This window comes from Apodemus sylvaticus, chromosome 10 (assembly GCF_947179515.1).
Source record: "Apodemus sylvaticus chromosome 10, mApoSyl1.1, whole genome shotgun sequence".
Classification (NCBI taxonomy): domain Eukaryota; kingdom Metazoa; phylum Chordata; class Mammalia; order Rodentia; family Muridae; genus Apodemus; species Apodemus sylvaticus.
In genome coordinates this window covers 59,458,150-59,484,995 of record NC_067481.1, presented here as the reverse complement: position 1 = coordinate 59,484,995, position 26,846 = coordinate 59,458,150, and the positions used below count along the sequence as shown (strand labels likewise).

At 45.0% G+C, this 26,846-nt stretch overlaps 1 protein-coding gene across 2 annotated transcripts in view; it reads right to left on the bottom strand.

Moving 5' to 3' along the window:
* The window catches only part of Arhgap44 (Rho GTPase activating protein 44), a 164,220-nt gene that overhangs the window by 55,541 nt on the left and 81,833 nt on the right, over positions 1-26,846 (bottom strand). For both annotated transcript variants that reach the window (XM_052195062.1, XM_052195063.1), the window contains exons 2-7: positions 22,919-22,958; positions 22,157-22,261; positions 14,863-14,939; positions 7,559-7,670; positions 5,368-5,444; positions 30-147 (exon numbers count right to left, since the gene is read on the bottom strand). In XM_052195062.1, coding sequence (XP_052051022.1) covers positions 30-147; positions 5,368-5,444; positions 7,559-7,670; positions 14,863-14,939; positions 22,157-22,261; positions 22,919-22,958 — 529 coding nt within the window. The remainder of the gene's footprint in view (positions 1-29; positions 148-5,367; positions 5,445-7,558; positions 7,671-14,862; positions 14,940-22,156; positions 22,262-22,918; positions 22,959-26,846) is intronic.

The following is a 26,846-nucleotide window of genomic DNA, read 5'->3' as shown; positions in this document are numbered from 1 at the left end:
CAGGAGAGAAGGGCAAGGGGAACAGGTACCCGGCAAATCTCCACTCTGTTGGCAGCCTCCTCCATCTCTTCCCTGAGGGCATCGGCTTTGGCACCCGCAGGCTGAAGGCTGCTGGAAAGCCCTGAAGACTTGGAAGTCTGCTGCCACCTGATGGAAAACAAGAGAGAAAAAAGATGCACATGAGACAGGTGGGGCCCAGGTGGGGCCCAGGTGGGGCCCAGGTGGGATCCAGGTGGGGCCCCAGCGGAACCCTGGGGATATGGCCGAGTGCTGAAGAAATACCTGGCCTCCAGTTGTTAGGCAGGAGGATTGGCCAGGAAATATCAGTACCGCACTAGGAGAGAGGCACACCTTTCCACAGGGGAAATGAGTGAAGCTGAGGATCAGGCGACCCTACCCACAGGACCAACATCCTACAGTTTGCCACTAAGTGCTCTATGACCTTCTACACACTAAAGCCAAATTGCAGTCTCCATTGTTGTCCTCTTTCACTGACAAATGACAACTACTGACATTTATGGAGCAAAGCGTGACCTCCTGATATAAGGACACGATGCAGCATGATTAAATCAAACTAACTAACATACCCAGCACCTCACTCAGACTTTGCTACGAGATATTTGAAACTTAATCAGGCTGGCCATAGTGAACAGCAATGTAGCCCATATTTCAAAATGACCAGCACTGCAGTTCAGTGCGATCGCTGTCCTTCATTTAAGCTCCTCACAGGCTCCTGGGTTTGGATGCACCTGAGTGGCTGAAGCCAATAAGGGATGTGAGGCAAAAAGGAAAAGAGACTGATAGGATTAAAGGAAACACCGACAGACCGAAAAGCCAATCCAAAGGTAAAACTCTGCACTGGGAAATCTGCAATAGCATCAGGTCGACATAGTAATTCTGTAAAAACTCATCTTTGCAGGGAGAACCCTGGCCTCCTGAGAAAAACGCCCAGGAAACATGGGAGAGATAAATGTTAACACTCTGTCTAGCTGCTGGAGTCTGCATCACAGAAAGACAGAAAGAACAGGATGGCCCCTCAAGAAGAATGGGCTCGGCAGGGTTCCTCTTCTGGTGAGGCTGAGATCTCACCCACTCACAGGGACCAGCAGTAGGAGAAAGGACAGGACAGTCCATTAGCTTTAACTTGCCCACTGGGTCTTTTATCTTCACCAGGAGAGACAGAGCTATTTCTGGCCCGTGAGAAGCACAGTGGGACAGTCAGGATGACAAATGGCAGCTAAGCCTGACTTCAGTCTGGGAAATCAGGAAGATGAAGGGTTGGGGAAATGGGCAGGAAGGTGCCTTGCCTCACATGGACTGGTGGAGCTCACACAGGCATGTGCTCATGTTGCCAGGTGTTTCAATTGACAAGAGAACTGAGGAATCTTCCTGGGAAGTGCCCTGATGAAATGCAACCAAGATTGGAGGTTTTCTTTAAAATACAATATAAGTACAGACCAAACAAAGACCTCCCCCAACGCCTAGATCACAGGCAGCCTGGCAATTGAGGGGTCCAAATACAAGGACAACATCCTCCCCTGCCCCAGTCTTAAGTCACAAATCTAATGAGCAGCTTGCTAACTGGTAGTTCTGCTGAGTTGTTCTTTCTCTTATCTGTAGGACAAACATAAGAATGTGGGGGTGTAGGATTCAAGGGGGGCATTAACAGCAGAAAGCCACAAAGTGAAGGTATCTCAACCTTTCAGAATGCAACATGGGAGACCACTGTACAGAGGATCTCAGACCCTGGGCTGGTTACAGGCTACTGGGAAGACACAAGCTCTGAGAAACAACGCCAATTCCAAGATAATCATTTAGTGAAAATTGAAAAGGGATTTCTCTAAGCTGAAAAAGCAAGAGAAGCTATCAGGAATCCCAAACAACTTTTCCTATAGAGATGCACTCTACAAGAACAACCCATTTGCGCATTGACTGCAACTATCTGGAGTCAGCTGTGTAAATAAAGGCATTAAAGTGGTCATAACAAAGCATGGGGCATCACAACTGTAAGTTATATGAGACAGCAAATACACCTTCATGCTGGATATAGGATCAAGCTAGATCCACCGTCTGACCAGGCTACCTAAGAAGAACTAGCTAACAGATGCTTTAAAATGTGTGTGGGGGGAGGAGGGGGCACCTTGAGAGATGTCTCAGCAGTTAAGAGGACTTGCTACTCTAGCTGAGGGCTGTAGTTCAGATCTCAATGCTCACATCAATTTTCTCTCAGTATATTTAAATCTATTTCATTGATCTGAAGCAGATAGGACAGAAGTACTTAAACACCGACAAATGCCTGTGTTCCATTCAACCCTCATGAAACGCTAAACAAATAAGATGGATCTGACGGATCCACTAGAGTTGTGCTAAAATTTGAAGATCCAGTCATGGAAGTATTGAGCAAGATGTGCTGAGTGAGGACAGATAAAAATGACTTGGAGGGGGCCCCGTGCGGAAGCACTGGGGTACACAGTACAGTTCACGGGCAGCAGGCGCAGCTCATCACCAGTGTTAGGACCTAACAAATGTGGCTGGATGGAGAAAGAGTGTGCGGGTGGTGGGGATGCCGAGAGCCAGCTGCTTCAGGAGCCCCAGCTTGCAATCCCTGCTATTCAACATCACTCTGGAAGTCAGTGGGAATTCATGGCCGTATCCTGACAGCTGTTCCTCGCTGATTTAGTGTGCAGCTTGAAGGGAGATGGCAGGAAGCAGCAGTTGGCTGGCTGCTTAGCTGCCAGCAAAGTCCTACAAGACGGATAAGTCCAGGCTGCAGGCAGCCGCTCAGTCAAGGGAGGAGAGCAAGAACCTTTACTGAGGATGCCCCTTTCAACCTAAAGACCCTCACCAGAATGGACTGGAGGGCCAGTATCTCGGAGGTTTGGTTCGATCCTCTCATCAGTTACTAGAGCAGAGTCATGAAGAAAAGTCAGGCGAGGTCATGAGGGGCCTGAACTATCTACAGTGTCTGCCAAGAGACCTAACTCACAGCACAAAGTGGAAAACAGAAGTCTACCAATGTGATAAGGAGATGAATTGCATTTAAAAGAGAATAATGATTTGGGGTTTGTTTCCTCTTGCTTTGTTTTTGTCCAAAATACAAAGGTGCCAAAGCTTTTGCTTGCTGTGGTTTGAAGGTAAAATGTCCTCCGCAGGCTCAAGTGCTTTGACACTGGTCACCAGCTGGTGGCACTATTTCAGAAGGTTGTGGAACCCTCTGGCCATGGGGCCAACCTGGCATAGATATAGCAATGTATAGCCTGGCCTTCCCTCTAGCCAAGCTTTGCTTCCTGACTAGTGGGTGACGTGCCGAGCCTCCTCAGTGGCCAGCGGTTGCAGCCACCACACCGTCCCCACCATGATGGACTGTATTACCTGAGCTGTGAACTAAAGTACCCTCCCACTTAAGAGCTTTCTGTCAAGTGTCCACTGACAGTGGAAGAGAAAATGACTCATACAGGGTCCAAGCTGAAATCTGCAAGCACAGACATTGAAAAGGGGAGCTACGAGTTCCCTTAACAGATTCAAATACGTAACAGATGAGCTGAGTGCTGATCCTGGATGAGAGGCCTTACCGATACTTCCTCGGGCTTTCAGAATGTATGCGTTGCTTAAATTCACTGAACAAGACCAGCCATAACTAAGACTTGGTGGTCACTCCCTTCCTCATAAAAAGATTAAACAAAAACATGTGAGAAGGCAGCACCAGGCTTCCACACTACCATGCAACCATACACAAGATGTCTACGTTCTTTCTTCCTGTAGAAGCAAAGAAGACCTGGGGTGAATCCCCAGGTTTTTAAAGAAGAAATCAAAACCCTCAACCCCAGGGAGGAGCATGGTGTCTAACTCATCACAGCAGAGAGCAGTCAACACTACTCCAATCAACTTACATGGCTCTCATCTGACCCCTCGACACCTGTGCCATGGGATGGCACTTTCTGGAGCATAGAGGCACAGTGATAACAGCAACCCCAACTCCTCCTACATCCCACTCCCAGGCTGAGCGCACGGCATGGATTAGGTCACCCCCCCTTTGTATTAATTACTTTGGTCGCTTGATAAAACATTATCATAAGTGACTTATGGAAGAAAGCATATATATTCCAGCCATTTGTTTCTGGGTTCACCTGTTTATTTGTAGCAAAGGGCATTCGCTTCCAACTTAGAATCAGGCTGTGAAATTTCTTTTAAAATGTATTTTGAAAAAGTCTTTCAGGGGGACTGAGGCTTGGTAAATATCAACAGAAGAAACTTCTCTGCTGATTTAACCCATGCTGTTTCTGGTCAGGGAGCACACATTACTTTCCTTGATGCTCTTAATACCTCCACGGATGTTTTGTGTGGAGGTGAGGAAATACACTCTAAGAAGTGACTCATCCAAAGCCATGGGTCCACAAAGGAACATGCCTGGATCTTGTTTCCTGACTTCTGAACCCTACTGCAGGCTCTTAGTCCTACATCTCCCCGCCCAAGAGCTTTCTGGTTTTACTTATTTCAAAAAAGTAAAATAAGATGGTGTGATTCAGACTGAATTACAAAGGTCTTAGGGTAGAAACAAACAGTTCCTTCTAGACCAGTGTGTGAAGTTTAATTCTTTTAACTTAGATTTGTGTGTGCACATGCACACATGCACAAAAGGAGAGATAGAAAGATAGAGACAGAGACAGAGAGAGAGACAGAGAAGGCAAGTATATACCAAGTCCACATGTGATAGCCACAGTCAACATCAGGGCCTCTGGCATTGATACTCTGAAAGTACAGTTAGTTTGTAGTCTCTGAGTATCAGGTACAGGATGGCCTTGGAGGAGCCTTACAGAAAGGCTATCCCAGGGATCTTCAGTCTATAGCATCCACTTCAGCAGCTGACATAAGTCCAGAGTGTGCAGTGCACACATCTCCTTGATGCACACATAGAATATCTCTGTCCTGCCCACTCTCCCCTAGGACAGGCATCTTCTTCCTGTACCCAAATATAGCACCTCAGGCCCTGTGCACCATCCCCTCTGCTTAGACAGTTCCCCCCACATCTTTGCACTGTCGACTCCGACCAAGAAACACCTACTCAAAAAAGCACTCTTCTGCTTCCCCATCTGATGCTGGGGAACCACCTTTCCTTTCCAAAAATAGCCATTGTGATTTGTTTTTTTCTTCAATGTAAGACTGTCCTCTTGCCCAAGGTCTACCCCCAAACTCAACTGTAGCCTCCAGATGGCAGGGAACCCCTGTTTCTGGTCTCTGCTGTTACCTTCAGTGCCTGGTACACAGAAGGTATCCCCCCCCCCACACACACACATACATGAACCTTCTCCCACCCCCAAACTCCGTGGTCCTGTCACAGAGGCTGAGAAGGGAGGGAATAAACTCTACCTGGTCCGGGAAGAATCCATGTCGAGCACCAGCTTTGCTAAGTGTTTCCTTTGCTTTTGAATATTTGGAATTTCCACCTGTAGTTCCAGAAGAGACACACAGTCAAACCCAAGGTCAAGGTTAATATCTGAAGAGCTAGGCTCTCAGAGAAGACTTGAAGAATTACTGTCAGTCACCTGAAGGTTTGCTACAAGTCTCCTGGTCCTTGTTTTCAGGACAAAACCTTTTCCCCTTTGTCATTGTCTTGAGTTTAATTGTCCACAAACAGGAATTATGTTTCACTGTTTACAACCTAATGTCAAGCTTGTAGATTTATCATGTGAAAATCCACCTCAAAGTTGTCTCCCACATTTCAAGGACACAGTATAGTGTACTCACCCCAAGCTGCTCACTGCATTTCTAGAACATTGCATTTCTAGAACTTATCGTACACATACTCCTGCTCTTAGCCGACAACAACAACAGAGCCAATGGCTTCTGTGTCTACTTCCATAATGGCCAAAAGCAGGAGAAGGGTAGGGCGCACTACCATTTAGGAGCTAGCAGACCTAACCCGAATGAACAGCTGAGCTCACCATGGCCTTAGCAGACCCAAGTCTGCTAAGGGATGCCATGAGGACACACGGTGTATATTTATGGAAACAAAGGAGCCATGTTAGCATATTTATAGAAATAAAGCAAGATTTCCCACAGTCAGCAGTGAATAACTCGGCCTCCGTGGAGTTCTCCGCAAGGGCTTCTTCCATATTGGTTGTGTGTGGATGCTCTTTTTATATTTTTCTTTCTAAAAATGACTTCCTTGAAGACTCCAGTGCAAGGTTTTGGTTCCAGGCCCAGCAAAAGTAGGGCAGGATGAGAGAATTAAAAAGGAAAATTGGCTATGAGTTGAACGGAAATCATCTTGGGGCTGAGGCTCTTTTACACAAGGGGAAAAACATGAGAAAACCCTAGTGCTCTGTGAGGGACTTCCCCCCCCCCCCACTCAGCTCAACAGTGAGAAGCATTATAGATAGTGCTGGCGGTGGGGAGGGGGTATCAGAGCGTTCTTTTAGTTTCAGCAAGGGGCCTGGATTCCCTGCTGAGTCTTGTGTCCTCCCTGACCCAACCCCAACACACACACTTTTGGGGTTGTTTCAGGCTTTGGCCAGAGCATTATGAGGAGCAGGTGCCTCTCATGAGCGTCCCCGCCAGGGGCAGATGGGAATAAGGTCAATGGTTAATTGATTCCATCCACTGTGTGTGATCCAAGGGCTTACAGCTGCTCTATGCTGAGCGGTCAAAGCACCATGTCAATTTATTCTTCGATTTTCTTTAGGTGCATAAGTAATTTTATGTATACCTCTGTCTCAGAATATGGAGATACAAGGACACACCGAAGGTGAACCAGAGATGAAACCAGAAGTGAACTGGGCAATATTGGGAAGCTTCAACAACACCTAGTCCTGTGAGATGATGTAATTTTAAATTTAAATGGGCAGAAGATAACTGGAATTAAATCTGACTCTCCCAGTTGCACTAATAACCACATTTCGTGAGTGTCACGGCTGAAGAAGGCTAGGGGTTAGTCCACAGCACAGGGACAGACAGCTCTATCTCCCACACGGAGCAACTGTTAGGTTTTATATGGTCAGTGAAATACAACTGAGATCCAAACTGAGAGGCCCATGAATATCTGAGCTACCCCTTGTCTCACCGAATAAAACTGTGTAAGGTGGCAATTAGGGAAACTGCCACAGAGACATTACGATAGCTTTTTAATAAAATAGCATAATTTAGTACCCTATAAAATCCAGGAAAAAAAGGACATCAAGCAAAGAGGCCTTAAGATGCTCTTGCACCAGCTCCCCAGACTCCTATGGAGGGAGCTGCCATTCATGCTACTAGTTGCTGAAGACTGGAGATGGGCAGGGAGCGGGGTGTTGGGAGGGGCTGGGGTGATGGGCTGCTGGCTCGGGTTAGAGACTGGATGTGAGTCTGCCTGGCTTTGTATGTTTATCCATCCACAGGTGAACAGAGAAGATGGTGGGGGAGGGAAAGAAGCTGAAAGCTCCACCGTCCTTGCTCATGGTATCGTCATGATAAATTCTGATGGATTACAAGGTCAGTGTCTGTGGAGAAGGAAGGAAACAGCAGAAGGCTAGACAAGGAAAGAAGGTCACTGTCCCAGGCTCAGCCTCACGCAGTGTCTTACCTCAGCTAGCAGGAACAGGGGCTCGATCACATCCCTCTCCACTTGCAGCTCAAAGTGGATCAGCTCCTGAGCCAGCTTGTCCTCCGTCTCTCCACAGAGCTTCAGCATCTTCCTGCAAGCAAGCGGGAAAGGCATCCTGAATATCCTGGACCACTACATTAGGCAGAGTCACACTCCAAGTCAGCATCAGTAAGCTGGCTGGTTTCTATGGCTCCCAGTGACCAAGCTGTTCCATCATCTCCATGCCTGAAGTAATCACCTATTCCAAACACTGCTGAGTGTCAGGGACAATGGGGGTACATGGAAACTATGAGAAATGGGTGCAGGGGTGGGGTGGGGGGAGGAATAGGATCTCCCAAGCTCAATCCGCCAGCATTGGGATTCTTGCTCTGGAATTGCCTGAGAGAGTAGATAAGATGGTCTTCTAACCCACCAGACCTTCAAGCAAATACCTAAGACTTGATTCTGATAGGACCTCACTCGGAGAAAATACTCCTAAGCCATGAAAACTTATTTAGTATGTGATGAATATTTAGTGTGTATATGGAAAAAAAAAACAGAAAGTCACCCTACAAATTGCTCAATACTGACCAAATGGCAGACAACATAATAAAGAGAAATTTAGTCCATTTTCTGAGAAAGGAGACTTTCAAAGATATTAGTTTTCCCAAAATGGCTGTCTTCCTTACACAGTACAATGTTCATTGAAACTCATATGTTTTAAATGTCAACAAAAGAATAAGCAGACAATTTACTCTCAGGTGACAGAATGCCTTCTCTATTCTAATATGCCTGCACATAACATGCTCTACCACTTGGCTAAAGATGCTTCCAGCATTGGTTCTAGATTCAACTTATCTTACATACCTGACTCTTCCCCCCAGTGCAGGGACTGAACCCAGGGGCTCACACACACCCAGCAAGAACGCTACTACTGATTGAGCTTCCTTGGCTCTACTTGCTTTTCCAATGCATTGATTTTTAAGACTTATTCATATTTGCTTATGAGAAATTCATCACTTTGTTATGCAGAGTTCCTTTTTATGAACATGTCTACCTCCATGTTAAGCTTTTCCACGATCAAAAGATTTTAGTGACCACATACACACTGCTGTGGTATGTATGTATGTATGTATGTATGCATATACCGGTTACCATATATCACACCCACATACATACACATACATACCCAGCTTCTTTTTTATGTTTGAGGGTTTCCACTGCTCTGTTCCCGTGATGACTCTGAGCATAGAAATCTTGGTGCCTATCAAATTGGTGAGTCTGTATGTCATCTCTCTCAGGCTCTCCAAAACCCATGCTCCATGAAATATTCCTCACATCCTTGGCTACTTCTGAACTGGTATCTAGTTATTTGAATTTACTTGCAATTCTTTATATACTCATGCATCTAGAGGGAAATGGAAAATGAGCTCTAATTCTCTGCCTGTCATTTACTGTAAATGTCAACTCCCAGCTTGTGGTTTTAGTTTTGCACCTTTATAACTGTGCTTTCAACCAAACTTTCTGGCACTTTCCTTAATATCCCTCATGCCATTTCTTAGTTTATAAAATGTTATGCACTAGTTGTTGACTCCCTAACTATATAAGCTGATAATTTAATTTGTGTTCACATTTCTTCATTATTGTTTATTCAGATTATTTATATTTTTATTCTACATTACTGGCTGTCCATTCCCATCCAAAACCCCAAACTTTATATTTTTTAATTATAATTTTGTTATTTAAATTATTATTTTATGTCTATGGGTGTTTCCTTTCTTCTGTTCATAACATATTGTGGTACTTGTGGAGGTCCTAAGAGGGCATCAGATTCCCTGGAACTAGAGTTAAAGACAGTGACTTTGGCTTTGGAGACGCTAGGAATTTAAGTTTGGATCCTCTGGGAGAATAGCAAGTGCTCTACAATCTCCCCAAATCCAAGCTTTTAAGAGTTGGAGTCTTTGAAGCATTTTAGATTTAAGATATATCTATATCTATCTATCTATCTATCTATCTATCTATCTATCTATCGATCTATCTCTCTCTATATATATCTCTCTATATATATCTATATCTATATATCTCTATATAGATATAGATATAGACATAGACATAGTTATAGATATATATGAGATACGACACTTACCCGAGGAAAGCTATGTAACTATTCTCAAACTATGAAAACCCCAAATCCCAAACTGTACAAACTGTTTGGTCTCAAGCATTTAAGAGACACTCAGGGCAGTAAACACTGAGCCATGCCTTCTTGACCACACCCTCCCCTAAACACATGCATTTCTAGGCTTTGCCATGGCTCCGCCCTGTGCTGTTCTCCTAGCATCTACCTCTTTTGTTCACTCTCCTTAGGAAGTGAAGTCACCTTTTAGGACCACAGTCCTCAAATCCCGCTCTCTGTGCCCTTGGGTACAGCGCTGAGCAGTGTCTCTTCTGTTTTGAAGGCTGTTTTAACTTCTTTTAACTTGTGTCACATCTGTTATGCCCAGGAACCCTAGATCTTCCTCTTGCTAACTCCTTTTGTTGCTTTTGGTGGACTGGGAGGCATTGCAATTCTGGGTCTCTGTGACAGCACAATGTTTATTTCCAGAAGGTTGTGCAGTGTTCGGCCACTACTGTTCAGGATTCCAAATCTTGAGCTCTGATGAATGTTTTTTCCACTGTTGTAGGAGCTCAGCCTGCCCTTTCAGTTAGAAACTCAAGTCCTTCCATCTGGAAAATGTTTTCAGATTATTCTTTTTATTATCATTATAATGTCTTCCTCTCTTTCTTCAAACCCCTGCTATTTAAGCGTGACTAATTCTCCAAGTTTGTCTATGTGCCATGTCTTTGTCTTCAAGCTTCGTTTTCTGGATGATTTCCCCCAAATCATCTTCGATGGAGAATTTCGCATCTGCAGTCATTTGTTTTCATTTCTTCCAATTTGCTTTTGATTTCTGAACATTCCTGCCTCGTAAACATCTCATACCAATCTCCTTTTGATTTCATGGCTGCACTGCCTGTCCTACCATTTGAAGACAAACCCAACAGCTCACCTAAAACCTTCCCTCTCCACCCCAGCTCCAGTTCTTTCAAATCGTATTTCTCTCCTGGATTGACTGAGGTTAGACTCTCTTCAGAGGCTTGAGGAAATGATGGACTTGCTTCTGCTTAAGGGTGGGGGGTGGTGAGCTTGGCACCTGAGAGGGGGATGAGGCAGCAGTGAGAAACATCAGCTGAATGGACAAGTGAGCCACGGGCACTTCCTCTCCCTAACGACCTCACAGCCTCAGGTCCTTCTGTGGAACCTCACGGGTTGTCCAGGAAAGACACTTCTACTCTCTTTCCAGGAGGAGAAGAGCCTGGAGCCATGAGTTTGAGGAGTGTCACATCCGTTATGCCCTGGAACCTCAGATCTTCATCTTTAGTGGCTGGTACTGCTGTACCGTGCTGTGCCCAGAGTTCAATATTTCAAATGTGTTTCTGTTCATGCCCCATGGAGAGCTCTCCTGGGGGTGGATGAGGAGGGGAAATGTGTGGATATGAGCAGTGCAAGCTTCGGATTTCCATGGATACCTGAAAGCTTGAAATCTACATTCATTAGTTTAATAACCTGTTCCACCTCAAAGACCCACGATGGCAGAGACCTTGAAGCAATCATTCTCAGCATGAGAGACTTCCTTGCAGTATGAAATATCAGACCTTGGCACACTGTGTGTGTGTGGAAGTGGGGGTACGGTACTCAGATATGCCCAATAAATTCTTCATTTGATACTGTTGTCTTTATAATGCTGAGGATCAAACCAGACACTTCATGTATGGTAGGTGAGGGTGCCACACTGAGCCACATCCAGTCTGTTCTTGGTTATCCCTATGGCTGAAAGGTCATGACACGGGTGTCGTTTTCTTTTCTCTTGCCACCATAGTGGGTTTATATGGCTAAGGAAAACAAAAATGTCTGTATTCTAGCTTTAGTAGGTTCTAGAAAGCACCAAGATCAACAGGTAGCCAGCCTGTCTTTCTATAAACCCTGTGGTGACACTGTGTTTCTGTCCATGTGTACAGAATTCATATGTACATGCCTATGATGCTCTATATTTTAAACAGTCTATTCCATTAGCATCTGTGATGATGGGGACACCAGCAGCAGATGCCATCATGGTCTCTGCTAGTTACTTTGCTTTGATGGAATACCTGATAAGAAGCAACTTAATGGAGGACCATTTCTTCCGGCTTAGGGTTGCAAAGCGTGCTGTCCACTGTGGTGGGGATGGTAGGCGGCTGACAGCTCTCCAGCAGAAACAGCACAGGGAACTGCTTGATCATGTCTCAGCACAATCAGGAGACAGCGACCAGACAAGAATGGGGCTGGCTATTGTCCTCAAGGCCCATCCAGGAAAGCGCCTCTTCCTTTAGCTCGGCACTGTTGCCCAAAGGTTCACAAACCAGCAGCCACCAGCTGGGGACCAAATGTTCAAACACACAAGCCTGCGTGGGACATCTCCCATCCAAACCACAGTGCCTTCACTGCTATTTCTTATCTACCCTGTCTCCTCTGTGGCCAGGTTTTGCTTTCAGTCCCTTGTTTCTTGCATCTTCTATTGGTCCCTCTTTTTCTCTTTCTACTAGTTTGGAAGATACACATGACCATTCTATCCTTGTCCATGCATGCACTGGTAGTCCCTGTCATGTGTACACTGGTACTTCTTTTCAAGGTTGTCCTTTTGAAGACATCACAGATATCTTATGGTCTTAAAATTCACTAGGTGGCTCAGACTGTCCTCTAACTTGTATCAATCCTCCTGCCTCAGCCTGTTGAGTGCTGAGATTACATGTGTGAGCTACCAAGCCTGGTTTCCTATTCTTTTTGCTTAAGAGAGGGGAGAGGGAAGAGGAAGGGAGAGAGGGAGGGGGAGAAGGAGAGTAAATTGAAAGGTAATATACCCTACCTTACTTTTGAATACTTTAAGATATAAAAGCCCTGCTTTCTCCTCGGTGTCTCTTGTTGATACTGTCTAATGTTTTATGTTTATTACCCACCAAATTTATCATTCTTACACTGTTGGATTTTTTTTTAATTTAAGGCCTTTATTTTATTTACACTGAAGGACAGTAGAGTAAGTAACCCAAATCATGCCCCTTTGGCATAAGGATTATTTTGAGGTAAAGGCAAACAGGGAAAAAAAATCAAAATTGTGCTCTTTCTCCCACCTCACCTAAATGCAAGAAATATATTTATAAGCGTGTCCCTCCTCCCTTCTACCTTGAAGAACAGATATTAATCACCAGATACCTCCAGATCCCAAGACAGAGCCACAGGAACCCACGTTGTGATTTTTGCCAACTCGTCCTGCCTTCTGTCACCTCCCCACAGCTTTCCCTTCCCACAATCTGCCACTTAAGAAACTCCTCTAGCTTTGTCTTCTCACTGCTACTCTTTTGTGAAATGCAGCACAAGCCCACGTTCCCCCACCCCACCCCACCCGGCCTCACCCCACCGCCCTGGTTACTCATCGCCCAACTACCCCATGCCATGCGCAAGGAGTCTGCTCTCCCCAGGAGAGCTGTCAGCTGTTAATCTTATCTTCAGGGCCCTGGCTCGGGCACCTAGGAAGGCAAGAGGGAAAATAAACGTCTTCCTCCTGTATAGCACAGTGACTTCAAGTTCTTCGGTGTTCTGCTCACTTTACAGCTTTCCTCTCGATGACACAGTCCATTCTGTGAAAGTTCAGTCTGCTTGATATGCAAACCATACCTGCAAATTCACTCGGCAAGGACTAACTCTAGGCCTGAAAATCCTGTATTTCCCCTTTCTTCTTAGATAATGACTTCATTTAGCATAAACGCCAGCTTTCCTGAATCCTAACTCTGTACCAGAACACATCCTCCACCACTCCCAGGCATTTATTTAGCTTATGAATGGTCTGTTATCAGCTTAACGCCCAGTTGGAGGCAATCATCTTGATCCGTTGGCTGACTTTAAATCATGAGTATTTTCCTATAGATCACAGAACTTTTTTATGCTTCTTTAAGAGACATGTTTGTCTTTCTACCCACAGCTGAAAATCTTCAGCTCCAAACTTCCCCTTCTCCGCTTTCTTCCTCCGTATTCTGTTTAGGTAGATGGCGCGGCTGCGCAGTGCCCCGTGCCTCCCAGTAATGGCTCATGGCTTCCTTGGCTTCTACCTCATTGTGTTGTTTCCATATTCACCAGCTCTCCTTTGGTGGATAACCTCTACTCTAGCTCACTGAAGTTTTAGCAGCAGTTTGCTTTCTGTTTTAAGGAGTTCTTCTTTTTGCTTTTGTTTATTCAACTCTGCCCATGTGATTCAATTGCCTTTGTCAAGGACTTTGGTTTTGATTCATTACAGTATAACTCTAGTTTATTATTTTGCACTTTCTTATGTGTCGTTCTGTTATCCTTGCTTCTTATGGTGCCGAACTGACTGCTGAGTGGAGGACACTCTCATGATTTCAACTCCAGTGAGCTTGTCTTGTCTTGCTGGGAACGACATACGTTCAGACACCTGATGGCGGTCATCTGTCGGCTCCACATGAGCCTGAGGATCTCAATGTCCTTCTCCAGACTTCCCTTTGTCATGGTGACTTACCTCACAGCACAAGCAACAGCACTTTGGCTAGGGGGTTTGATTTTTCCTGGTAACAGCTCCTTCCTCACCCAGAACGAGATTACTCTGGTGAAAGGATCCATATCAGCTCAGCAGCCCCAAGACCAAGTTCCCAGCACAAAAGAGATTAAGTTGCTCAAGAGGGACAAAGGGCAGGGAATAAGAGACAGAGGCAGGAGATAGAGGATGATGGGAAGGGGAAGGGAAGAATGGACAGGTCATAGGGATATTGTCCCAGGGGACAAAGGATTGGCTCTAGATACAGAAGAGACAGATGTGGCCCATCAGGAAAATAGTGGCTTATAAAGGTAAAGGGGGGAAAACCCATTTTAGCATGAGATGTCTAATTCTAATGGGGTGGGTTAATTAGATTAATTAGGTTAATTAGTCAAAAGGGACTTTTGATTGCCAGATTTCAATACTTTGATAGCTAGACCTTGGTGGCCAACCACAGAAGGGGAGTGGACCAAGAAGGGAATAGGTCTTCATGACTAGCTTAATGATGCAATCCAATGGACTTTAGCAAAGCAGACAGTGAGGAATAGGGTGAGGCCTGCCAGAGGTGTGTTTGTGAGCTGACTAGAGTCTCTTCACCTGGGGCTCCATGAGGAGTCTTAGATCCTCATCACTGAGGGGCACTTACCTGGCCTTAGTACAAGCACACACAGGACATCACCTTACCCGAGCAGCGTGTCATCTCCCAGGATTGCAGACCCCTCCACCAAGCACTGGGCCAGTGTCGTCAAAGGCAACTTTTTCTGGAGAGGAAAAAAAAAAAGTCACACTGAAAACCTTCCATCCGTGTCCGCTGAAGTGACAAAGTCAAACACTTGAAAAGATATTTCACTAATACAGCTGTGGAACAAGCTAACTTCAAAACATGTTTAATCCTGAAGTGCTCAAAATGGTCGGACTTAAGAGATAACAACTGGAAACACAGTGAACGGTGTGCTGCTCTGGAGAGGGAGCCCACCCGCCACATTTTAAAGGTGACATGGTGTGACAAAAAAGAGAAACAGACTATCCCAAAACCAAGTCAGTGAAGGTGTGTGCAATGCATTCATTTTCCCCAATATGCAGCTGTTTCCTTGATAAGACCACCCACCCCATTTTATAAGCACGACCGCACACACTCCTCACAGGAAAACTGTTCACATAGGGTTGCAGTGCACAGCAAAGGCCAGTAAGCTCACGCACTCCAGCTCATTAGTGACTCAAAAACCCAGTCAGTCATCCAAACAAGGAGCCTTCCCTTACCCACGTCCACCTGCGCAGCTCCATTTAACATCTACTTAAATAGAAGATGAACATTAGTTTAGCATGTGTGGAAGGGCATTCTCATATTTTTTGGTTGTGAGCCTAGCCTTTAATGGCTGAGCCATCTCTCCAGCCCTAGAAGAGCATTCTCATTGGAATTTAAAACAGTCCTTCACTGTGGCAAAGCTCAGTAGCAGCTTAAAGACTAACAGAAGCTGCTGTCCCACTCCTGGGATGCCCACATGCCCCTAAGAGGTGCAAACAAACAAGTATCAGAACCAACACATGATGACCAGTGTGGCTAGAAGAAGGTGAAAACAATTCAAGTGTCCACAAGCTAAAAGAATGCTGTTTATCTCTGTGAAAAGCCTCACCCCCACCCCCGGCCTTCACCAGACACCATGATCGTACCTGGATTCTTGTGCGCCCTGCTATTAAAAGTCTAACCATATTTCATCTCATTCGTGCATGTTCACTTTTACTCTCTATTTTCCTCACAAAAGTCAGTATACAATTTGGTTGAATGTAAAATGTTCCCCCACAGGATGGACCAATACCTTCTGAAACCATGAGCCACAATAATCCTCCCCCCTTAGGTAGCTTCTGTAAGCAACAGGGCACTCCTATCTCTGGGTCTTGTCATTCTGTGTATATAGAGGTATCTTTCTTATCATTTTTCTTTTCTTTTCTTTTCTTTTCTTTTCTTTTCTTTTCTTTCTTTCTTTCTTTCTTTCTTCCTTCCTTCCTTTCTTTTTTTTTTCTTTCTTTCTTTCTTTTTTTTTTTTGAGACAGGGTTTTCTCTGTGTCACCCTGGCTGTCCTCGAACTCAGAAATCCGCCTGCCTCTGCCTCCTAAGTGCCGGGATTAAAGGCTTGCGCCACCACCGCCAGGCATCATTTCTTATTATTACATCTAGAGCTGACTCCCCTTTGTTTTGAACATGAAGAGAGATGGAGAGACACAGAAGTGAATCTGAGAGCTTGGATTCCAAGGTCAGGAAGGGGGTTCGGTGGATAACAAAAAGAAAAGTGATGTTTTTATTTATGTAGATGCTTTAGGAATCAAGAAATCAGAAGGGAGACATCAGGAACAAAGAAAGAAGTAAATGAGTAGGTACCTTCATTTTAAGGGAGATGGGTAGCCCATCTTCAAAGGCAGCAGATGGGATGGATGCCAACAGGCTATATGCCAAACAGGCTACAACTCACTTCTACTTCTAAAGGAACTCCCTGAGGCCAGGGTAAGGGCTCACATCAACAGGTTCCGTAGCCACCTCATCCCTACTAAGTAAGTGTCCATCATCCAGGTCTTATCTGCTTTCTCCCGCCCTCTGCCAAACTCCACTTCATATAAAAGGACGCTTGGCTGCTAAACACATTTTCTTCTGTTGCCAAGGGTGCATGTCGATCCTGATCCTTGTTGAATGAATGAATTCTGTAGCAGGCTTCAAGCTAGCCCGTGGTTTGGGGGAATTGAAGATAAGCTCTTAAAATTAGCCTGTCCCCACTTCTAGTGTTCAGGTAAAAACTTAAGAATAAGACAAGAAAAGACAGAGTGTCCCCCAGGTTTAGATGCATCCGTCTGTCATATCTGAAATGGCTGTTCTTTCTAAAATTATCCTGGGCTTAAGAGGCATGGGTTGTAAGATGACTCAGGCATAAAATCTCCTACACTCTGCTCCCCACACTTATCTGTATTTATGTTCTCTTGTGTGACTCTGAAAATTACTTCCTACTTTCCTCTAATTCTCTTTCAGTCCTAGAATGAGCATGTGTGATTTAATCCCCTAAAGACCAAGGCTTCTTACTCAGACCATACCAGTTTTCCACGGGCACCTGAGGCTAGCCCAGGGCCCTGCTAACAGCCACAGGTTGAAACTCCTTAGTACTTATGCAAATTAAGGACAGAACAATAATTTACAAGTACTACCTCATTAAACTCACAAATGCCACCACAGGGTAAGAAATCACTGCTAACATCACTTTCCAAACGAACCAGCTCAGGCTTATGAAGTCATTCACTTCCTCAAGGTTCTGCAGGCAACATAGGCAGCAGCTTCACTTCACTGGAGACCCCAGGCTGGACCTCAGAGCCCTCTCACTAAATTGTCTATTATTTTAAATTGGTGGGCCAGTGTGTTTGGCAGATCCTGTGCCTCAAATAGTCATGGACTGTCTGTTCCTGACATTGGTCTATTTTTATCACAGCCTACCATGTGGCGGGCCCTGTTTTAGGCACAGGGAACACAGCTGGTGAAGAGCAGACCCCTGTTCCCATGCAGCTTGGTTACAAGTGACAGAGACCAGAGATCACGGCGCTTCAGGCACCGTGAAGAAAACAAGGCGGGGTGATGGGCTACTGGAGAGGAAGGAGATGGTGCCCTGCGTGCATCTTTGATGATAAGATGGAGTCCGAGAGAAGCAATGAATAAAAGTCACAGGCCTGAAATGCTCTGAAAGAACTGCACACAGAGGTCAGAGCAAAGGCTCTGAGGGAATGCTGCACTCTGAAACAGTGCAGCTCAAGAAGGAATAACAGAAAGATGGGAACAAAAGCTGAGCTCAAAAACACAGATGGAAGGAGTCTAGACTCCTCTGCTCCACAAAGGATGGGAGTCCTTTGGCAGGACTCAGCAGGGACATCGGCCTCATCTGGTGCCCGTCTTAAATACCTGCTTGGGAGGTAGCAGAGGACGAAATATGGAGCCTGATGAAAGCCACCATCAAATGACAACCATAGGAGCCAGGGGGCAGGGATGCACGCCAAAGCAAAATGGAAATTCACAGAAGAAGCAGTAGCAGAGCTTCTGGCAAGCTTAGCTGAGGGTTCACAGGGGAGAGGGTAGCAAACGTGGCTGGGGGTTCTGGAAAGGCACGAGTAACATACACTATTTGGGACGGAGGTTGGAGACAGTGGGTAGACCTTTGCTAGATCCTCCTAAGAGAGCTTCCGATGCTACAGGTCCTGGGCTCCTGATTCAAAGACCATTAGTCTTCTCAGCTCCCTCTGGGTGATCTCAGCGCCACAGAGTCAGTGGCCACTCAGGTCCCCCCCTCTGGTACTCCTTATCCATTTAAAGCAGATTCAGAATACTCTACCAGAGGTATCTGTCTGGTATGCCAGCCTTTCCAACCCCCTGTTTCTTGTGGCCTTACCTAGGTCATGCCCACATATGTCTAAGTGGTCCTCCCTCCTACCATGCCCACAGCGGTAAGCAAACAGGATGCCATGCCACCTGTAAGGCTAAGGTCTACGCCCTAGCCCTGACCTATCAGGTGTAACTAATCCCTGTAATCCTTACGCCATCTCCCTCCTCTCTCTCCAAGGTCCACTTGTTCTCCACACAGCTTTGTTTCTGAAGAATGTCTGGCTCCTTCCTGACCCTGCATCCTTTGGATCTGACCATCTAGTATATGTCTATCACAAGCCCACTCCCTACCATGGGATTCCTAGTGGTCTGCTCAGTAGCACTAGGACACAATCCATGTAATTGATGCCCATCATAGAACCTGCTGGTCTCTAACCTGGGCCTTCCAGGACAGAGGTCTATCGAACATGCTTCTTGGCACATAAACTACCGTATGTGACAGACATGGGACTCTTTAATATTTGTTAAACAAGGGAGACAAACCATTTATTTTATTGTACATGAGCTTCTCATAGGATATGCAGAGCTCAGACCCCTACCAACTAAGCATCAGAGGATGCAAAATGGAAATGAGATACACGTCCTTGCCCCTCCCCATCCTGTGCTGGGAACCCACATAAGGCAAGCACCCGTGAGCTGATAACATGGAAAGCAGCCAGAACATGCTTTCCACATGCAAACAACCAATCCCAAGGCCCTGCTCTACCATCTGCTTTCCCAGGCCCTCTCCTGATCATAATTCAAGTATCTAGTCATGCCACTAGGAGGTGGTGCCAATCAAGGAGTCAGAGCCCAGTGCCTCACAGCCTGCAGAAAGGACCCCACCCAACCAGAAGCCTTCCACCTGCCTGATCCTTTCTCCCTCAGAAACCATGATAAAGGTTTTTGTTTACACCTCACTCCCACTTCCTGACCACCCCAGGTGGGGTGCTGTCCTCTGTGTCCCCAGGAAGCCTGGCATGGGCCCTTCTCCTGAGGACTGAGTTATGACCCATTCTCCCTGCGCTCTTACCTTCGGACCTGTTGACTACAACATACCTCAAATGCTCTAGAAATAAACCAACATCTGCTAAATGGAAGGAATCTGCAGAACTGCCAAACCAGCTAAAACTTCACACGTTAGGTAATTCTGTCTTAGTCTAGGAAATATGTAAGGGTCAGTTCACTGACAACTTTAGAGTCTGGCTTCAAGCCTCCAGCAGTTAATAGTGAAATTGGACTCTTTTTGTTTTGTTTGCCAACAGGGTCTCCTGCAGCCCAGCCAGACCTCGAACTTACTATGTAGCCAAGGCTCCCCTGAAGCTCAGTCTCCTTTTTCTACCTCCAGAGTGTGGGAGTTACAGGTGTGTGTGTGACCATGTTTGGCTCTCAAATGAGACTCGTGGAAAATATACTACACTTAGAATCATTTATTTTGCAGCGGAAGAAAGGTTGTGGGTCAAAGGTAACCCAAGCTCCAGGTCCCCACCTGGAACAGCAACCTGAGAGCCACGTTAGAGAGTGTGGGTAAGGGGAGCTCAGGCCCACGGGTGCTGTCCAAGCTCCTCTTCAGGACTGCACAGGGTCAGCCTCTCCTAAAATCCCTGACCCATGCATGATTCTCTCTAGATATTTTCCAGAGCCAAGGGAGTTTTATTTATATGAGACATGAGGGATTCCTACTGAAAACAGAGTTTGAGCATACCCAATCTGAAATCTCCCCAAACCTCAAAGGCTCCGAGATCTGAAACATCCTGAGCACTGGCTGGAAGCCGCCAGTAAAGATTCCATACCTGGCCACGTGTGACAGCTTGCAGTGGAAACAGAGACACATCAAAATATCAAATAACTTCATCTTCAGAGTGGGTGCTACACATGACACAAGACAAATGAGTTTCATGTTTACACATGCCTCAGCTCCAGGATATCTCATGATATGTTCACCGATATTCCATAATCCCAAATATTTGAAATCCAAAACACTTCTAAGTATTTTGGATAGTAGAGAGAGAAGGTGAGGGCTGCTATGCTCAGGCTGGTGTCACTCATTCTGTGACTCTCAACAGCCAAGGCTAACCGCTGGGGCTCAGGAAGACCACCGCAAACAGAAGCCTGCACAACTCCAAGTGGAACAGACACCAACCACAGATGCAAACTCAAGGAAAGAGGAATGGCAGGAAGGCCATTTTCCTTAATTGCTACTCCAACTGCTGTGATGAAGTTCTCTGACAAATGCAGCTTGGGAGAAGGGGCTTCTTTTGGCTCTCAGTTAAAGCATATAGTCCATCACCGTGGGAAAATCAACATCAGATTCTTGAAGTAACTGGTTACATGGCATCCACAGTCAGAAACAGCCATAAATGTTGCTGCTATACTCATAGCCCATGATCTCACCTAGGGAATGGTGCCACCCATGGTGGACAGGTTTTTCCTACCTCAGTGTAATTAAGATAATGCCCACAAAGCATGCCTAAATCCATCTCCCAGATCATTCTAGATGTTGTTAAATTGACAATTAATACTAATTAATACCATCCTAGATTGCAAACTATTCATAATAAAACTAACACAAGCACAGTCGGTTAAGTCCTTGCCTTGCAAAACACAAGGTCCTGCGTTCAATTCCCAGAACTTTTTTTTTTCTTTTTCAGATAAAATCCAGGTGTGGTGGTGCATGTGTATAATCCCAGCGCTAGGGAGGCAGAGACAGGCAAATCCCCCAGGGCTTGATGGTCAGTAAGCCTAGACTGCTTGGTAAGCTCCAGACCAGTGAAAGACCCTTATTTCAAAGAGAGAGAGAGAGAGAGAGAGAGAGAGAGAGAGAGAGAGACAGAGAGAGAGAGAGAGAGAGAGAGAGAGAGAGAGAGACTGTGTGGGTGTATTTCTAAGGAACAATACCTAAGGTACACTACCCTCCATGTGAAGCCCTCCTCGAGGCATGCATGCGTATATATGCATAAAGTCTTACACACACACACACACAGACACTTCTAGAAGTACCTTTTGCTCTTTGGTAGCATGGAAGGAGGTAGAGATAAAAAGGAAAGGCTACAAAGGCTGCTATACCAATCCTTGCAGAGTACAAGCACATTCACAATGCCCGGCATTATCAGTTAAAAAGAAGGCATCAGAGTACCTTTATCTGGCAGGCATTCTCTGATACCTCATTACAGTGGAAACAACTCCCGAAGGGTCTTTCTAGGTCCCTGGGAACCTCAGAACTTATGGTGTGGAGTTTGCTGTGGACTGTCAATACTAAGGTAAAGATAATCTACAAATAAAACTGAATCAAGAAAAGGGGTTCATGAAGAGTAGCATCCCTCAGAAGTAGGATCTTGAAGCATGCTCCTGACACCCTGAGGGCTGTCTGTCCCAGGAAGGGGCCTCGCCTTGGCTGGGGAGCAGATGGAGGGTGATGCTTCAGGCAAGGGCTAAAGACCGAAGAGTCCATCACAGCAGAAATAAGCACCACGGCTTACTCGGTTGACGTGCAGACGCATGAGTGGCCTCAGCAAGTAACTGCCTGGGGGTAGGACCCTGTGTGCCAGGGCACAGATTCCAAGCTGCCTATTCTCTGCAGAGGGTACTTACTGAGCGCTTGTCGGCCTCTGCTCCCTGCTGACCCTGCAGACACGCGGTGAGCTTCTTGTGTGTGCTGTGGGACACCTGTTTCACCAGCTCTAGGCGCTTCTCTACCTGTACAGAAAGGGGGGGGGGGCATGGAGAGACAGAGGTCAGGAGGTGACAGTGCTGGCCTGTTACCATAGAGGCAAGGATTTCTGGGAAGAAAATGCCCAGTGTTGAACAGCTGGAAGGGTGACCACAGCCCCCAGAGCTCCCCTGGTACTCCTCAAATATTTCCTCCAAGAATCTTACCTATGTCTGTATCTTAAGGAGATTAGCTCCTGGATACCCTCAAATGCCAAGCCCTGCATGTGCTTAAATACACGTACTTACATGTGACCCATATAGATCCACACATATGCATACATGTATAATACACATAGGTGTACCTAAAATTGTCTCTGGATTACTCATTGTGCGTCATACAATGTAAATCTTGTGACAATAGCTAAAACATTGCCATTTTGGGGGAATGGCAGGGAGAAAAGTCTGCACATGCTCAGTTCAGAAGCATTTCACACCAATATTCTGAATATGTGGTTGGGTGAAACCATGGACATGGGCTTACATGTCTGGGGGGCCAAAAATGAAAAGCACTGCCAGAAACAAGAGTCCCACCCCCTCATAGTCTGTGTGGGAGCAGCAGAGGCTTGGAAACTAAACAGAGAATGGCTCCATTTCAGAAGAAACAATCTGTGAGGTCTAGCAAGCAAGGTTAAGACAACCCACCTGGAGAAGGTCTTCACTCAGAACTTCAGTCTTTTCTGCCCTAAAGGGAAAGTGGAGAAAACGGTCAGCAAATACATGCATACATGTAAACATACACACACACATACATATATATATATACATATATATATACATATGTTAATACATATAAACACATACACATATGCATACATGTATAATACATACATATATACATATATGCATGTTACTATATATAGGAATGTGTTCATATATATACATTTATAATATATACATATACATACATACATGTATGCATGTTACTATATATAGGAATGTGTTATATACGTATTTATAACGTATACATATACACGCATACATGTATATATATATATAGACATATATACATAAACACATGTTTATAATACATATATACATATATTAATATACACAGGCACATATACAAATGCATATGGTTATAACACACACACACACACATACATACATACAAACATACATATGTACATACTTAGGTAAGTCTAATGACAAGTCCCACTCTCCTTTCACAGCAACTCCATAGAAACCACTATGAGTTGTAGAAACTCTTAAGAAGCCCAGCAGTGGTGTTGCACGCCCTTTGATCCCAGCACTTGGGAGGCAGAGGCAGGTGGATTTCTGAGTTCAAGGCCAGCCTGGTCTACAGAGTGAGTTCCAGGAGAGTCAGGGCTATACAGAGAAATCCTGTCTCGGAACACCACCCCCCCCCGCCACCCCTCCCCCCAAAAAGAAACTCTTAAGAAGTTAAAGACAATTCTAGAATCTTCCAGAAACACTAATTACCTACAATACCAGCAAAACATAATTTGCAAGGTACATTTAAGTGTCCTGTCACAAAATGGGACCTGCATCAAGGACAACAAAAAGACCTTTATATTCTCTGAAGAAGACAGCCACACCCACGCACTCAGGCTTGCCCTGTGAGAACAGACAAAGGTAGTCAGATGAAAGGGGCAATAAACGAAGAGCATCCATGAAGCCAGTGTGGAACCCAGCCATGGACGCAGAGATGCTTGCCACGGCTTGGCCATCAACCGTTAGGTCACTAATTGCAGATGGCATAATCAATGAAGAAAATTGCAAGAAAATGAGAAACTTCTCCCTCAAAAAAGAAAAAAATCACCAAGTCAGGCAGAGTGGCACTTGCCTTTAATCCTAGCTCTTAGGAGGCAGAGGCAAGTAGATCTCTGAGTTTGAGGCCAGTCGGATATATACAAAGAGTTCTAGGCCAGCTGAGGCTACATAATGAGGCCCTGTCAAAAACAAAACAAAACAAAACAAAACAAAGCAAAACAAAAAAAAAACCAAAAAAGCAAAAATAAACAAGAACAATCCTCATCCAGACTGAATGAACTAAGACACATAGTTTGTATATATGTAAACTATCTCCAAATCCTAGTAACAGACACTTGGAAATACTCTTAACAAGGGTTTCAAATAATTAAGTTTTTAGATATCAGTCTATATACATAGCTTGCAAGCTAGGCGTGGTGCTTTGAAGGAGATTGTCCCCCTTAAGCTCAGATGTTGCCACACTTGGTCTCCATTGGTGGCAATGTTTGGGTAGGTTTAGGAGGTGTGCCTTTGCAAGAGAAAGTGTGTCCCAAGAGGTGGGCTTTGAGAGTTTGAAGATTCATGACACTTTGTTCTCTATGCTTCACACGCTTGCAGTTCAAACTATGAGCCCTTGGCTTCCTTCTCCTGCTACTCTGTCTCCACCCCACCATCACGGACTCTAACCCTCTGGGACCATAAGCACAAATGATATTTTCTCTAAGTTGTCTTGGTCATGTGCTTTACTGCAATGATAGAAATGTACTGACAACACTGGGAAACTACAGAGTGTTTATGGAAGAACTCATAGAATATCCAAGTTAAGTGGGGAGACATAGGATGTCTATGAAGTAGAAAATCCAACAGAGTGAAGGTACCCTCTCTTCCCTCAACTGCCCACAGATGGAATGCAAGCCCAGAGCTACCACAGAGATCAAACAAACCAATGCCAACATGGACAGAAACACGCAGAAGAGAGAGAGTAGGCAACACATCTCCAGAAAGAAAAATTAAGTTATAACATTCACATGACCCCAATTTTAAAATGAAATAACCAGGAGGATGGCTTTGACAAAAGGACAGGGTGTGCCAGCCAGAAATAGATCCAGACTCATGACCAAGGAATCTTGAAAAAAGGAACAAAGATTATAAGAGGCAGAAGAAAAAAATTAGCAAGTTGTCATGGAAGACACCATGCAAAGGTGTGAATCCTGGCCCTGTACATCTGTACAAATTAATCACAACTAGACCATAGGCTTCAAGAGAACATAAAAAGGTACAATTTTTAAATACAGGAAGAAATATCTATGACATTCATTAGAGCCGTGGGTTCTAAGTGAAAACATCAAAAGCACTCTGAATAAAAGGAATGGAATTGAGACATCGGACTCCTAGCAAAATGAAAAGCCTTTGCTCTATGAAAAGACCTCTTAAAAGATAAAGGAAAATCCTAGAAATGGTGCACATCACATGAGAAAAGAATATGGAAATTATATACAGGATGGTCAAAGTCAGTAATAAAAAAAAAATCTACTAAAATAAGGACAAAAGGCTGGGGCTAGAGTTCAGTGGTACAGCGTTTGCCTGGCATACAGTCCTGGCTTCAATGCCTAGTACTGAAAAAAGAGACAAGTGATGAGTAGAATATCACCAAGGTAGACAGACAGATAGCACATGTGTGTTCGTGTGACATGAACACATACACATACATACTCCACATCAAGCGCCAAAGAATCCAGCATTGGAAAGCTCATGAGTTGCTGAATCTGAGCATGACAGGCAGTACGAGGCAGTGAAGAATCACTGGCAGTTCCTTATAAACTTGAACACTTTCTATATGACCAAGAAGTGCTGCTTAAGAGAAATGAGCTCACACACCCTACATACAAAAGGCAACAGAAAAGCTTAACCAATGAAATGAAGGTAAACAACAGTGGTCAGTGAAGCAAAATAGAGAAGAAAATCCCATGAGGTAGATATCACACGTAACACTCAATCTATCAGAAAACAAACTCAAATAATAAATCCCAGTTAAAAAGCCAAAGATTTTTAAAAAAGAGAAATCTAGCTCAAAGATGTATGGCCTGGATGGATCACTGATAATTTATAAAGCTCCATTTATCAGGAGGAAGAAAGTTGAAGGGGAAGGAGAGGGAGAGAAAGGGGGAGGGGGAGGGGAGGGAAGGGAGAAAGGGAAGGGGGAGGGAGAGAGAGAGAACACTCACACAAAGCTGCTTCTGAAATACCAGGCTTTGGAGGTGAATGGCAAGCAAGCCCTCGTTTGCTGTTTCTCATGGAAGGTGAGCTCCAGCTATGTTAGACAAGCAGATGCCTTCTGAGCTGCACAAAGCCCTGGGTTCACTCCTAGGTACTGGGAGTTAGTGGTGCACATCTGCAATCCCAGCATTGAGGGAGTGGAAGCAGGAAAATTATAAATTGAAGATTTACCCTGCAAATTTGGAAACACTTCTAGATAGCACATAGATTTAAAACAATTTGTGTTTAAAACTTTTCAACATTTATAATTAAGAAAAGGCTATGGAGTGCTCACAAAAAGGGACCTAGCATGACAGCTCTCCGGAAGACCCAACAAGCAGCTGAAAGAGTCAGGTGCAGATATTTACACCCAACCAATGGGCAGAAGCTGCTAACCCCTGCTGTTGAATTAGGGAAGGCTGGGTGAAGCTGAGGGCGACCCTGTAGGAGGACCAGCAGTCTCAATGAATCTGGACCCCTGGGATCTCTCAAACATTGGACCACCAAACAGGCAGCACACACCAGCCAAAATGAGGCCCCTAGCACATTCAAAGACGATGCACCTAACCCTCAAGAGACTGGAGGTCCCAGGGAGTTTAGAGGT